Genomic DNA, 15971 nt, shown 5'->3' on the forward strand with positions numbered 1-15971 from the left:
TGTTGTTTTTCGAATTCTGAGTGTAGGTCAGTCTCACAGGAGTTAGGTGGTACCTCAAGGTGGTTTTCATTTGTATCTCTCTGATGGCTAGAGAGCCTGAGCATCTTTTCATATGTTTGTTAGCCATTTGAATCTGTTCTTTTTCAGAAATGTCTGTTCATTTCCTTTGCCCATTTTGCTACAGGGTTTGTTTTTTCACTATCCCTGGGTTTCTGAAGCTCTTTGTAGATCCTAGATATTAGTCCCCTGTCACTTGTGTAGAATGCAAAAATTTTCTCCCATTCTGTTGGTTGCTTCTTCACTTTTTAAATTGTTTCCTTTGCTGCACAGAAACTTTTTAGTTTGATATAGTCCCATTTGTTCATTTTGGATTTGATTGCCGTTGCTTTAGGCTTGTTTTCTAAAAAGTCTTTCCCTGTTCCTATATCTTGGAGTGTGCTTCCTATGTTTTCCTTTAGTAGTTTAATGGTTTCTGGGTGTAGGTTTAAGTCCTTGAGCCAATTAGAGCTGATTTTTGTATAGTGCCACAGGTGTGGGTCCTGCTTCTTTATTCTGCAAGCTGCTATCCAGTTGTCCCAACAGCTTTTATTGAATAGACCAGGTTTTTTACCTGGATTATTTTCTGTTTTCTTGTCAAAGATTAGTTGACTATACAAGTGTGGATTCCCTTCTGGTATTTCTGTTCTGTTCCACTGATCTTCTTCTCTGTTTCTGTACCAGTACCAGACTGTTTTGATAACCACTGCTCTATAGTATGTCTTGAGGTCTAGAATTGTGATTCCTCCGGTTTGATTTCTATTTTTCAAGACAGCTTTAGCTATTCGTGGTCTTTTGTGATTCCAGATGAACTTCTGTATCATCTTTTCTATTTCTGAGAAGAATGTTGCTGGGATTTTTTTTTAAATAATTATTTTGCATTATGTGACAGTTTCATAGGCTCTGAGAGTCCCCCCACCCCTCCCCCTCCCTTCCCCCCTGGTGGATTCCTCCACCTTGATGCAGTATTACAGTTCAAATTCAATCAAGATTCTTTCCTTGCAAACATGTACCAAGCATAGAGTCCAGCTACTTATTGTCCAGATGGGTTGAACAGTTTCTTGAGGAGACCATTTCTGGTCCGAAGTTAGAGCTGGTAGAATATCATCCCAGTCAATTAAGAGTCCCAATATAACATCAACAGCAATTTGCAATATTATGGAATTGACATGGTTTTGAGTAACCCGTATGTTAGAAAAAAAAAAAAAAAAGCAAGTCCTAAGTCCTAACCACAACCTCTGATTAGCTCATTGACATTTCAATTTTAGTTTATATACAGGACCGGCTACTATATACCTTAAAATGGCTATAAGGTACCATTCAGCTGTCTCGTGCCTATTTCATTTTCGTATTTAGCCATTTGTTGTGTTGAAGTATAATTTTGCTGATCTTGGCAGATTTTAGGATAATCTAGACTGGCTTGTAACTGTAACAAGATATTTGTTGACATTTAAGGTGCAGAACATTTTTTGGGGGGGTGTGCAGGAAGATCCTCAACACCATGGTGAGGAGTGACTAATCTTTGTGCCCCACCCAGCGAGGCATGAGCCAATCCACGCCAGCTCTTTCCTGTCAGATTTCAAGCTCTACTTTCTGTTGTTTGTCTATTTATTTTAGGTTTTTTTAGTTTGTATGATTGTTTGTTTGCTGTGAGGGGTTTTCGAAGCGATCCCGATGGTCATTGTGAGGGAGGGCAGGGGTCCAGAGGTGGAGCCAGGCTCGGACCAGAGAAAGCTCTCCTCCCTGATCCCGAAGGACATTTATTGTTCTTCTGTTTCTGCGGGCTGCTCAGGGCTTCTGGTTGTCTTTCCGATGACGTTGGTTTCTGCGCGGTAGTGTTTGGACTTCTTCCATCCCCTGCGGAAGCTCCGGTTGGGGATGGGTGACCTCAGAGTACTCGGCCTCCGAGGGCATCCAATTCCCTGTGGCCTCCTTGGCAGTTGGGATATAGTCCTTGTTGCTCATATTAATAGTTTGTGCTGAAGGTCTGGGAGTCTTCATGGTTGGGATCCAAGCTTCCTCTTTACCACCTGCTCCATTCTGGAGTACCCCCCCGCTCCACGCACATGACCTCCTGTTAAGAGATTGTCAGGATCGCACCCGATTCCCTCCTCATGCATTGGTATAGTAGTTTTATTGTTGTTTAGTGCCGCTTTGAGTCTGTTGTCTATGAATTACCAGATTTGATCTTGATAGGCTATATTGTACTTTTTTCTCGCTCTTTTTATGGTCCTGAAAGATTTCCCTGCATTCCCCCCCCATCACAGGTTAACATAGCATATTGAGGGTATAGTAGGTTTTATAGTTTTTCGATGTAGATCTTAAGTATTCTGACATTAATTGTTAGTTTATAGATTTTATTGCATTATCTTACTCAATTGGATACAGGTTGTTAGAAATTGCACTAATATTACAATATACAGGTACTATCTTCCAAGTTGTCATCTTTTCATCTCAGATTAAGGCAAACATGTGGTATTTAACCTTTTGGGATTGGTTCATTTCTCTTAGCATGATGGATTCCATTCGGGCCCATTTGACCACAAAGAACTGCATTTCGTTTTTTTTTTTAATAGCTGAGTAGTATTCCATAGAGTAGATGAACCATAGCTTTCTTATCCAGTCTTCTATTGATGGGCATTTTGGCTGCTTCCAGGTTTTTGCGATTGTAGATTGTGCTGCTATGAACATAGTCCCACTGCTGGTGGGACTGCAGACTTGTACAGCCTCTATGGGAATCAGTTTGGCGAATACTCAAACAACTAAAAATCAACATACCATATGATCCAGCAATAACACTCCTAGGGATATATATGCAAAACATCTCCTACACAAGAAACCAACATGCACGCCTCCCTTATTTTGATGATTTCTTTTTTCCTGCTAGTCTTAGGATTGCTTTGTTGTTGTGTTTCTAGTTCCTTCAACTGTAAGATTAGCTGATTTACTTGGTGCTTTTCTTGTTTCTTGAGATAAACATTAATTGAAATGAACTTTCCTGTCAGCACCACCTTGATTGTGTCCCATAAGTTCTGATAAGTTGTATTGATGCCTTCACTTGTTTCAAGCAATTTTTTTAATTTCCCCTTTGATTTCCTCTCTAACCCATTGCTCATTTAGTAATATATTGTTCAGCCTCCATATGTTTGTAAGTCTTCCTTGGTGTTTCGAATTCTTGGTCTCAAGCTTCACTCCTTGGTGGTCTGAGAACATGCATGGTATGATTTCCACTTTTTAAAATTTGCTAAGGCTTGCTTTATGGCCTATAATATAATCAATTCTGGAGAAAGTTCCAGTTCCATGTACTGATGAAAAAAACATGTATTCTCTGTCAGTAGGATGAAAGGTTCGATAGATGTCAATTAAGTCCATTTGCTCTAGAGTTTGAATGAGTTCTATTGTTTCTTTGCTGAGTTTCTGGTTTTTTGATCTGTCCATTTGTGTTAATGGGGTATTAAGGTCCCCCACTATGATTGTATTGGAGTCTATTTCTCCCTTTAATCCCGTTAATATTTGTTTCACGTAGCTAGATGCTTTGGCATTTGGAGCATAAATATTTATTATGCTGATCTCTTCTTGCTGGAGGTATCCTTTGATCATTATGTGATATCCTTCTTTATCTCTTTTGATGCTCTTCACATCAAAGTCTATGTTATCTGATATAAGAATGGCTACTCCTGCTTGTCTTACCTTACCATTTGCTTGAAATATCTTTTTCCATCCTTTCACTTTCAATTTTTTCTGATCTATGTTGGTAAGATGCGTCTCCTGTAAGCAGCAGATAGTTGGGTTTTGTTTTTTGATCCAATCCTCCAATTTATGGCATTTGATTGATGAGTTTAAGCCATTTACATTCAGCGTTATTATAGATAAGGGACAGTTTGGTCCTGTCATTTTGGCAATGTGTTGTTCTAAATTAGGTCTTGTGTTAGCGTTTTAGTTGGATGTTTTCCACATTTGCCTTTGTTTCTGATGGTTGCTATTTCTTTTTTCTTTCATAGGAACTTCCTTGAATATCATTTGTAGGGCAGGTTTAGATGAGACAAAATCTTGAAGTTTTTCTTTATTGTGGAAGAATCTTATTTCATTTTCAAAGACAAAGGAGAGCTTTGCAGGGTAAATTATTCTGGGCTGAAAATTTTTCTCTTTTAGAATCTGGAATATGTCACTCCAATCTCTTCTGGCCTGTAACGTTTCCTCTGAAAAGTCAGCTGTGAGTTTAATTGGGGTTCCCCTATATGACACTTGATTTTTTTCTCATGCACATTTAAGGATTTTTTCTTTTTGTTCAACTGAAGAGAGCTTGATTATCATGTGTAGTGATGAAGTTCGTTTTTGGTCAACTCTGTTGGGAATTCTGTAGCCCTCCTGTATATTATTTTCTTTTGTTTTTTTAATACTACAATACTTTATAACAGAAAGCAACTGGAAATGCTAGACACCAACACGGATGCTATGACACAACCTGGGGCATCGGGGCGTGGGGGAGCCGGGGCCTCACACCAGGAGCCTCTCAATGGACTGCTGGATGGACTGGATCTGCTGCTTCAGCTGGGAGCCCTCTTTGATGGTGACGGAGCAGGCGATGACGGGTCTGGAGACCCCGCAGGCCCGGCCCAGGGCCTGCTTGGAGCGCACAAACACGTAGGGCATGTTCTTGTCTTCACACAGCAGTGGGAGGTGCAGGATGATCTCCAGGGGCTCGGCGTCCACTGCCATCACAATGAACTCCGAGATGCCCCTGTTGAGGGTCTTGGTGGCCTCGTTGGCTCCTTTCCGAAGCTGCTTGTAGTTACACGACTGCTGGACCAGGTCCAGGAGCTTCTTGGTGAGGTGGGCGTCCGCAAGGGGGTAGGCTTTCCGATTTACATCAGCCTCAGTCATGGCTGCGTCCCTCCAGCTTCGCCACTCGCCACCCGCCGTGTATATTATTTTCTAATTCTTTGCTCAGCTTAGGGAAGTTTTCCTGTATTATTTCATTGAATACACCTCTAATCCCAGCTTCTCCTTCTGCACCTTCTGGAACACCCATAACTCTTATGTTAGACCTTTTAATCATATCTTTTAATTTTTGGATACTTTTTTTAGCTTGACCTAGCTCTGCTTCCAGCTTTTTGTTTGTTTCTTCGTGGTGGCAGGAAATATCTTCTAATTCTGAAATTCTTTCTTCTGCCTCATTCATTCTGTTTTTGAGACTCCACTGTATTTTTAATTTGCTCTACTGTGTTCTTCATTTCTGACATATCAGTCTTAATTTGATGTATTACTGCTATTTCTTCTTTGAACTCTTGTTTGTACTTCTCATTGTTGACCAGCAGCTTTGCAATGAGTTTTCTGAGTTCTTTGTCCCCCATTTTCTCAATGTCTTCCTCAGTTAACTCTGAGAATGGGTGAAGCTTTTGCTCCTTTGTTGGAGAGACTTCAGTAACATTCATAGTGTTTTTTTCTTGTCTTTTACCTTTTGTAATTGCCAATCTGTTTGACGACATCTCTATGGTCTGTTACCTCAGATGTATAAATTGACTTTAATGTTCAATCAGTACCCTGAGTTTAGGAAACACAGCTGTCTTGAATAATTGCTTTGTCCGTGGCACTGATTTTATAGGCAGCACTGAGCTTGTCGCCCCCTGCTAGCCAACACGTCTAAGTACCTCCTGAGGTCACCCTGGGCAGACTTGGTGGCCAGAAAGATCAAGGGGCTGTCGCAGTCAGCTCCAGGGACTACACAGACCCCCCAGGCTGCAAGACTATTGCCTTGGGCTCAGCTCCGCGCAATTAACCAACAACACGCCCACTCTAGATCTCCATTTAGGGTTCACACCTGCTGTCCTGCCACCTGTTATGGCTCCAGGTGGAGAACTGCAGTTGCTAGTTTTCAGTTCCAGGGACCACACCGACCCCGCAGGGAGCAGAGCCGGTGCTCCCCTCCACCCCTAGATCAGATCCGTATGAACAGTCAGAAAGGGGCCTGTGTGTTGTTCTGTCAACTTCGCTTTGCGCCTCTCCACACAAGGTGGCTCCCTGAGTCCCCGACTCCCTCTGCTTGCAGCTGGTCCCAAACACCCAGCTCAGATTGTCAGGTCCCGGACCACACTCGCTTTCCCAGCTCCCCACACAGACCCAGGCTCTAACCTGGCGGTCACAACGTCCGTGTGGAGGCCACCGCCGGATGTCTGGCTGGCGCTGGAGCCCGGATCGCTGGAGCCCGGATCACCGGAGCCTGTGGTTCCGAAGGCTGGCGAGTCCCTGGTCGGCCACAAGGTCAGTCCGAATAAATCTTTTTCTGCATTCCTTGGTTTCAACCCTCTTGCGTGGTCCTCACAGCCAACAGCGAAGTCGATTCCGGCTGGCTTGACTCCCGCGTGCGTCTGTTTAATTTTTTTTAAAGATTTATTTTTATTACAAAGTCAGATATACAGAGAGGAGGAGAGACAGAGAGGAAGATCTTCTGTCCGATGATTCACTCCCCAGGTGACTGCAACGGGCCGGTGTGTGCCGATCCGATGCCGGGAACCAGGAACCTCTTCCAGGTCTCCCACGCGGGTGCAGTGTCCCAATCTTCTTCTGTTTTCAAAAGACTACTTTTTGATGACTATTTCAAGAGATGTCAATATATTGTGTTTGAGAAATGTTACCTTTAATACCTTTAGAGAGAGTGTGTGTATGTTTTAAGCCTTATTTGTTTGGAAGACAGAGTTGATTTGTTCCCTGAGTGACTATAACAGCTGGGCCTAGGCAAAATTGGAACCTGGGACCTGGAACTCCTTCTAGATCTAGCATGAGGGTGCAGAGGTCCAAACACTTATGCCACCTTCTGCTGATATCCCAGGAGGACTAGCATGGAGTATATTGGAAGTGGAGCTGACAGATTCAAACCAGTGCACATTTGGGATACAGCAGTGCTAACAGTGCTAACAGTGCTTAACTTACTGTGCACTGGACCCACCCTTAATGCAGTTTTTCATTCTAAACTTCATTATCGTTCCCAGAAAAAGTTTAAAAAGGCAAATTGGATTCTAAATATCTTCCAAATGGGAAATTTTCTGTTTAAGATTTTTTTCTCTGTTATTTATGGGAAACTAAGTTTCTTTGGATTCTAAAGCAATCAACTTTCTAAACTTCATTATTAACAAAAAATTAATTTCTGCAACTCAACAATAGGACAATATTGTATGCATACAATCATTTTTTGATTTCTTCCTTAAAAACAGAATAGTTCTGGAAAGGAAGGGTATGTCTTGAATGTTTTTCACATGTGTGAAAAGTAATGCTCTGATGAATACTATCAGTGTTACAGGATTGGCTGTGTTTCAAGAAGTGGTCTTCACTTTTTCCGTATTTTGAGAATTTGTCAATTACGAAGTGACCCAGAATGCTACTTACTAACTTGTGTTAACTCAGGTGCTAGTTCGCAATAGTAGTGGGAAGATGGTCCTGGCCTTCTCTCCTGAGTACCAGGGTGGACTGCCCTTGACCTAGGCTGACAGTGCAAACTTTACCAGATGAGACTTTTATTGTCCTTTTTTTATTCCTTTCTTGTGACACGACTCGTATGTTACCATACATTCTTGGCCACATTATCATCCCAAGGCACAGTTCTTGAATGCAGGGCCACCACTATGTCCCTCATGGTGCCTGACTTTTCCTTTGGTAGAAAATGTGTGTGTGTTTGTGTGTGTGTGTAAATGAACGGCTTAGGATAGAAATCCTGGTCACAATCGGGTTTGTATTTCAATAACCCATCAATAGACACATCAATTTTTGCATCTCTCTTTAAAAATTTGAGGTAATTCAGAAAATAGGACAAAGAAAAATGTTAAAAGTCAGTAAGAAAACAATGATAAAGGGAAGGTAAGGATTGGAAAGTAAAATGAATTTAATAATGAGCCTAGTTCTAAGAAATATGTCATAAAATTTTTCTGTATTTGCAAAGGGGAGGATATTGATTTGGTGCTGAGATTACCAAGAGCCAATGAAGGAAGCAGTTGGTTATTTGATTTTCAGCATATGTGAAACTGTGTTGTGAGTTGCTCACTTGAAACATAAAACTATTCCTGGAAACTTGGGTCGATGAGAATTTCCTCCCAGGGGATATTAGAAGGACTTTACTGTGTGATATAAAGAGTAATGTACTCATTTTTATGCTCAGTAGCAATGCCTTTCTCAGGGAAATATCTTGATTCAGCTTCAGTTTATACTGATAGCATTAACCATTATGAGGACATATCCCAATAAGGTATACAGTTGTGGAACAGGGCATACCATAGTTTTTGAAATCTTAGTATGCTGCAGGATGGCTGTCAAGTGACTTTCCACATACTTTACAAATTATTGTAGGTATAAAGTTTCCCCTGTAAGTAATAGAAAAAAACATGAAATTTTATCAGTTATCTGAAGATGGGGATGGTATGTTGACAAACGTCATTAACCTATATGTCTTCAGCCCCTTGCTCTGTCTCTATCACTATTAGATGCAGCAGAAAGGACTAGTGATTGAACAGGGACAAAGTTATGTAAACAGATAATATATTTCTTTCTTTGCAGTTTTTTTTTCTTTTCCTAAGACAGAAACTGACTCTAATGAGAATTCCCAGATACCAATTATCCTTGAAAGTGATGACCTAAGAGGAAGATGTAAGACTAGAAACCTAATTAAGGAAGGGCATGCACCTGGAACCCTCTCTTGGGGCTGGGAAAGTTGGATGAGAGTGTTGCTGCAGCAGGGATGTGATCACTGGAAGCAGAGTGTCTTCTGGGAAATTAACCACCATTCACTTCCCTTTTTGTATGCAGGTGTGGGTTTTATTTTGTCTTTTGTCGTCACGTAATTGAAGTACCACCAATGTCAATTTGGAAATTACTGTTAACACTCAAGAAATTCACTGAAGGGATTGTGGATAAAATGTGGATCCCCAAATTATCTTTACATTTCAGGGATTTTTTAGGGTGCCATCATACTCAATACTGGAGGTTTTGAGGTTGTTTCAAAGTTTACTTTGACCTCCTTCCTTATTTTTCATGGTGGGATGATGTGGTGTCCAGGCAGTGTGAGATGGTAAATAAGCGCTCTTATTTGATTTCTGATCCTTTTGAACCACAGTGGCATTATTTTGCCTTCATTTAAGGGTTTTGTCAAACCTGTAAGAAATCATAAACCTAATCCTTAAGATAATTTTCTGCAAATCGTTCCACTTCTTTTAAAAAGCGTTTATTTTTATTTGAGGCAGAGCAGAACAGCAGCAGCAAAAGAGAGAGAATGAATTAGAATGAGAATCTTCTATCTTCATTTGTTCTCCAAATGCCCCAAATGACCAGGGTGGGGCCAGGAGCCTGAAACTTTATCCAGGTCTCCCATGAGGTTGACAGGGACCCAAGTACTAGATCCATTACCTCTGCCTCTTAGGTGTGCATTAGAGGGGACTGGATGGGAAGTATAGCCAGGATGTGAGCCTGGCTCTCTGATTTGGGGTGAAGGTATCCCAAATGCCCACTAAACAACTTGGTTTTCTTCTGTTTCTCTAACATCTTCTGGATGTTCTTACCTGTACCATCAGTCGTAAGTATTAGAACAACATCTTGTCTGAGCTCCATTGACCAGGAAATGACACTCACGCTTCTTTTCTTTTCCTTTCTTTTTTTTTTTTTTTAGTTTTTATTTTATTACAAAGTCAGATATACAAAGAGGAGGAGAGACAGAGAGGAAAATCTTCCGTCCGATGATTCACTCCCCAAGTGAGCCGCAACAGGCCGGTGCGCGCCGATCCGATGCCGGGAACCAGGAACCTCTTCCGGGTCTCCCACGCGGGTGCAGGGTCCCAAAGCACTGGGCCGTCCTTGACTGCTTTCCCAGGCCACAGGCAGGGAGCTGGATGGGAAGTGGAGCTGCCAGGATTAGAACCGGAGCCCATATGGGATCCCGGGGCGCGTTCAAGGCAAGGACTTAAGCCTCTAGACCACGCCGCCGGGCCCTTCTTTTCCTTTCTAAAGAACTGATTATTTATTTAATTTTTTATTGGAAAGTCAGATATACAGAGAGGAGGAGAGAGAGAGAGAGGAAGATCCTCTGTTGGTTGATTCACTCCCCAAGTGACCGCAATGGCTGGAGCTGAGCCAATCTGAAGCCAGGATCAAGGAGCCTCTTTCAGGTTTTCCACACGGATGCAGCATCTCAAGATTTTGGGTCATTCTTGACTGGTTTTGCAGGCCACAAGCAGGGAGCTGAATGGGAAATAAGACCGCTGGGATTAGAGCCGGCGCCCATATGGGATCCTAGTGTGTGCAAGTTCAAGACTAGGACTTTAGCTGCTAGGATACCATGCTGGGCCCTCAAATCTTGTTTTCTAAGGTGGTGATATGGAAGTTGTACATAATATTTTTGTTTAAACTGATACAGTTATATGGCTATATGTAGTTTTAAGAGAGGCTGGAAAATGAATGACTACATACTTAGCAAAAATGAGTTTATGAACTAAGAGGAAGAAGAGCTATCATCTAAATACCTTCGGCCTCAGTAATTCTGCAGATCTGAAGCTTTTATGATGTCTCTGTCCTACTTTCAGTGTGTCAAAATAAACTGATTGCTTTCTTCCTTGTTTGCTTCTCTGACCACTTTATCTTAGTGATATTATGACCAGTTGCTCAAATTAAGCTGAAATAGTTCTCTCTCTTTTTTTTAATTTGAAGGGCAAATTTAACATAGAGGAGAGACAGAAACAGAGAAAAAAGGTCTTCCATCTTTCCAAATGGCCTCAATGACCAGTGCTGATCTGATCTGAAGCTGGGATCTGGGAGCTTCCTCCAGTTCTGTCACATGGGTATAGAATCCCAAGCACTTGGGCTATCCTCTGCTGCTTTCCCAGGCCATAAGCAGAGAGTTGGACTGGAAGTGGAGCAGCCGGGGCACTAATGGTGCTAATATGGGATGCTGGCACCACAGGGTTTAAGATTAGTGTGCAGCACCACCATGCCGGCCTCCAAAAGTTGTTCTTAATTTTGCTTTATACCTTAGTCACTACAGAAATTTCTCACCAAGTTCAATTTAATTTTTGAATGCATCTTTTGTTGCTAATATCTATACGTAGAACCTAAAAAAACTCTGTTACCATGTCAGAGGATTATTAACTAGTTTTCAGTCTAAGAGTTGTTTGCTCAGGTGACCTGTCCTCTTCATGCCTCCATATTAACATTTTTAATGTGCATGTGTAACAATCTCATATTCATTAAAGGCTGGTATGACCCTCCATTTACTATTGTGAATTTTCTTTAAATATGACTTTTAGAAGTGAACCTTATTATTTTTCTTAAAATAAATTCCACTCAAGCCTGTTCAATATAGGAAAATTAAGTAACTACAAAACTTGTGTGTCCATTGTCCTTATAGATGCAGTTTGAAAATTGCTAGCCCACAGGATTTTAATTCATATCACCTATAATTAGAAGGCCCATTTCATCTGGTCCCATTTGACTTTCCAAACCTTATTTTAGCCTACTCTGATAGTCGGCTCTGCTCTAATTATTCTGCATTGCTCACCTGTCTCTCACATGGCAGGCATTGTGAGTCCATGTTGACTCCTGAGCCTTCAGTCACATGTGCTGTCTTTCCATTGTTTAGAGGGCGCATGTATTTACCAGGAGTGTGAACTTTGGAAGTAGGTGCATCTGAGGTAAGCCTCTTGGCCTTGGTTTCCTTAAGACAAAAAAATGGATTGAATAAAAGAGTCTACATAAAAATGGAGGACATAGTAGAGATTCTCATTGTCATTTTTCTCCTTATCATGTGTCACTTCTATTCTATAGTGTGTGTATTTGTGTATGTGTGTGTGTGTGTGTGTGAGAGAGAGAGAGAGAGAGAGTGTGTGTGTGTGTGTGTGTGAGAGAGAGAGAGAGAGAGAGAGAGAGAATGAGATAGAGAGAATACTAAATGAAGAAGCAGTTTTCTGGGCTGTTTTGAGTTGGGCTACCACTTGTGACACTAGCATCTGAGTCCAGCTGCTCTACTTCTAATGCAGCTTCCTGCTAATGCACCTGGGAAAGCAGCAGAGTATGACTCAAGTGCTTTGGGCCCTGCAACCCCTATGGGAGACCTGGATGGAATTCCTAGCTTCTGATTTTGGCCTGACCCAATCTTGGTTGTTACAAGCATTTGGGGGTAAACCAAAAAGATAAAGACTTGTGTGCTCTCTCTGACAAGATTCCTTTTTAAAAGCTATAATGCCTGATGAGCAATCTAAATTTAAGAAGCAATAGGTTTCTCTAGTCACCAGTTAAATAGTATTTTATAATACTTCTATTATAAAACTGATATGAGCATGTCTATATATGTTGTTGTCTCTCCTGCTGGATTTTGAGTCTTTGAAGCTAGGGGTCTTGGCTGACTCAACTTTTATCCTCGGTGCTGGAGAAAAAAAAAGATATGAAATAAAGACAAAACTGAATTGCATTGAATGGACTTGGAATGAATTTAAAGTGGAAAAATAATGGTCTGTTAGTTTCCTTGATTCTCATTCACCTCTCCACCAAGAATGAGCAAGAGTTTGAAGGGTGTGTATATAAAATTTTGTAATAAAAAGGAGCAGTCTTCTGATTTTGAACATGAAATAGCAACTGCTGGTCTGTGAAACAATTCGCAAAATTGCATTTATCCTGCAGTGTTTTGTTTTGGCATCAGTGGGGTAGGATGCTAGTTCATAGTCCATGCTTATTGAACTGTGCAAAGGATTTATAGGAGTATCTGCATGGGTGCCAAAGTCAGAATGGGGCACTGTCCCAAAAAAGTGACATGTAAGACAAATTGATGTGTTCAAGCATTCATCATTGACAACATAATCTGCTATTTTTGTAGAGGACATTTTGGCACCAGGGCATATGACAAAAGCAAGTTCAGTATCAACTCCTGCCAATTCCCCAACCCCCATCAAATTTCTATTCTTTGTTGCTCTATTTCTTTTCATGACATTGCCAGTCTTGGTGTTGTCCAAATTTGAAATCTTGAAATTACCTTGCTTTCTTCTCCCTTATCCTCTATAATTGTCATGTAAACCCCTCAAGTCTTTAAAAAAATATTTATTTATTTGAAAGGAAGAGTTACACAGAGAGAGAAGTGGAAAGAGAGAGAGAGATAGAGAGACAGAGAGAGAAAGAGAGAGAAAGAGAGAGAAAGAGGGAAGAGAGTGTGCACTCCCTAAATGGTCTGAATTGGGCCAGGTCAGAGACAGGAGCCCAGAGTTTGTTTTTAAAATCTAAATTTCTATTTTTCTTTCTATTGTTGATTTTGTATCATGATTTTTCATTTAAGGGGATGTACAGTAGTTGTGTAATGGAGACTGTCATATCTAGTAACATTTCATTTAACTTCATGGCATTGTAAAATTCTATTTTTCTTTCTATTGTTGATTTTGTATCATGACTTTTCATTTAAGGGGATGTACAGTAGCTGTGAAATGGAGACTAACATCCAGATGTGAGGATGTAGTGTGGTATGCATTTCTGCTTCCAGACAAAGATGGATTTACAATGAAACTGTTTACTATATCTTGACAATAGGATTCTGGACTCTCTGCCATTGTCCATGCCCTCAATGATGGACATATGACTGAGTATGAAGAACTATTTGTTAGTTATGATATAGAGGAACTAGATGGGGGGAATTGGGGAGGGGATAAAGGAATATGGAACTGTATCATAAAATGATAGCAATAATAATAAAATGTATAAAAATCTTATTTAATTTTATTTTTGATAATGTTTACATAATTGAGAAGGAGGCATGTCCGTGTGGACCATGATTAGGGTGGGAAGGATCAAAGATAAGGGGAAAGTGGATGAGATCATGTGTCCAAGTTTGTTTTTTTCTTAATCCTATATCTGGGGGAAGGGAAGAGAGGAAGGAAGAAACCACACCCAGCATTCTAACCGCATCAGTACCGGGAATAGGGAACAGCCACCCATTGTCATCCCAGGGTCTTCGATATGGGACAAATCGCCACAACAGCCGGTGCTACGCTGATCCAAAGCCAGGAGCCAGGAACTTCTTTCAGGTCTCTCACATGGGTGCAGTGTTCCAAGGCTTTGGACCGTCCTTGACTGCTTTCCCAGGCCACAAGCAGGGAGCTGGATGGGAAGAGGAGCTGCTGGGATTAGATCCTCCATGCAGTGGGGCCACTGGGACTAGAACCTGCGCCCATAGGGAATCCTGGTGCATTTAAGGTGAGGATTTCAGCTGTCAGGCCACTGCGCCAGGCCTCTTTGATGATTTCTAAGCAAGATTATGAACAGAATATTGACAGAGAAAAATCTGTTCTTAAGATAACAAATGTACTTCATCAAGAAAGCATCAGACGATATTAAGCAAGAATTTGGTGGAAGAACAGATTGTTGTCTGGGCTCACTGTTTCTAAAAGGAAATATTTGTGTGCATGTAATATTTAAAGCAATTTTATAGATCCTTTTATATGAAAAATAGAATGATTTGTCTCTGATATGTAAAAAGGGAAAAATTGAATTGATTTTTTTCATTACATTGTGAAACATGTGGTGGGAAGTTCAACAAGCACTCTGGAAATAGCTACCAGAATTTAGTTTCCTGAAAGAAACTCATGAAAAAAGCTTTTCTCTTACCCATAGCCACAAAATTGTTTCCTTTAATAAATATAGAATGACTCTAGAGTGAATGATCTGATAAGCTTTTTTTTTTAAATATTTATTTATTTTATTACAAAGTCAGATATACAGAGAGGAGGAGAGACAGAGAGGAAGATCTTCCGTCCGATGATTCACTTCCCAAGTGAGCTGCGACAGGCCGGTGTGTGCCGATCCGAAGCCAGGAACCAGGAACCTTTTCCAGGTCTCCCACATGAGTGCAGTGTCCCAAGGCTTTGGGCCGTCCTCAACTGCCTTCCCAGGCCACAAGCAGGGAGCTAGATGGGTAGTGGAGCTGCCAGGATTAGAACCGGCGCCCATATGGGATCCTGGCGTGTTCAAGGCGAGGACTTTAGTCACTAGGCCACACCGCTGGGTCCAATCTGATAAGCTTTTATTGTTCTTGAATTTCATTTATTGGTTATTGGGCCCAGTGCAGTGGCATAGCAGATAAATCCTCGCCTTGCATATTGTAGATCCCATATGGGTTCTAGTTCATGTCCCAACTGCTCTATTTTCAATCTAGCTTTCTGCCTGTGGCCTGGGAAAGCAGTAGAGGATGGCCCAAAGCCTTGGGACTCTGCACCCATGTGGAATACCTGGAAGAAACTCCTGGCTCCTGGCCTCAGATCAGCTCAGCTCCAGCCATTGAGGCCACTTGGCTAGTGAACTAGTGGGCAGAAGATCTTTCTCTCTCTCTCATTCTCTCTGTAAATCTGCCCTCCAATAAAAACAAAGAAAGCTTTAAAAAGATTAGTTATGGGCCCAGCGTGATAGTATAGTGGCTAAAGTCCTCGCCTTGAATGCACCAGGATCCCATATAGGTGCTGGTTCATGTCCTGGCTGTTCCATTTCCCATTCAGCTCCCTGCTTGTGGCCTGCAAAAGCAGTCGAGGATGGCCCAAAGCCTTGGGACCTTACACCCACGTGGGAAACACGGAAGAGCTCCTGGCTCCTGGTTTTGGATTGGCTCAGCTCCAGCTGTTGCAGCTACTTGGGGAGTCAACCATTGGAAGGAAGATCTTCCTCTCTGTATATCTGCCTTTCCAATAAAAATAAATAAATCTTTAAAAAAATCATTAAAAAGATTGGTTATTACTACATGCTGATCAATTTAGTCTCTTTATGAGTATGTTGAATAGTTGGGAACAGGAGAAATCTAGGAAAAATTGTGCATATTCAGTGTGTGTATTGCGGGGAGGGGATTTGGGAATTGGGAAAGGGAAATCCCAGAGTCTATGAAATTGTATTATAAAATAACAAAAATAATAAAAATAATAACAATAAAATTGTACATA

At 41.3% G+C, this 15971-nt stretch overlaps 1 protein-coding gene across 1 annotated transcript; it reads right to left on the minus strand.

Moving 5' to 3' along the window:
- Positions 1 to 4430: 4430 nt before the first annotated feature.
- LOC131480813 (NHP2-like protein 1) lies at positions 4431 to 4952 on the minus strand. Its single transcript, XM_058666951.1, has one exon. The coding sequence runs from the start codon at positions 4918 to 4920 to the stop codon at positions 4534 to 4536; it is 387 nt and encodes a 128-aa protein (XP_058522934.1). The 5' UTR covers positions 4921 to 4952; the 3' UTR covers positions 4431 to 4533.
- Positions 4953 to 15971: the final 11019 nt, after the last annotated feature.

Source organism: Ochotona princeps, chromosome 7, assembly GCF_030435755.1.
Source record: "Ochotona princeps isolate mOchPri1 chromosome 7, mOchPri1.hap1, whole genome shotgun sequence".
In the NCBI taxonomy this organism is placed as follows: domain Eukaryota; kingdom Metazoa; phylum Chordata; class Mammalia; order Lagomorpha; family Ochotonidae; genus Ochotona; species Ochotona princeps.

What these genes read in the sequence shown, in the direction of transcription:
- LOC131480813 (XM_058666951.1), bottom strand. Translation starts at nt 4,920, where the DNA reads ATGACTGAGGCTGATGTAAATCGGAAAGCCTACCCCCTTGCGGACGCC.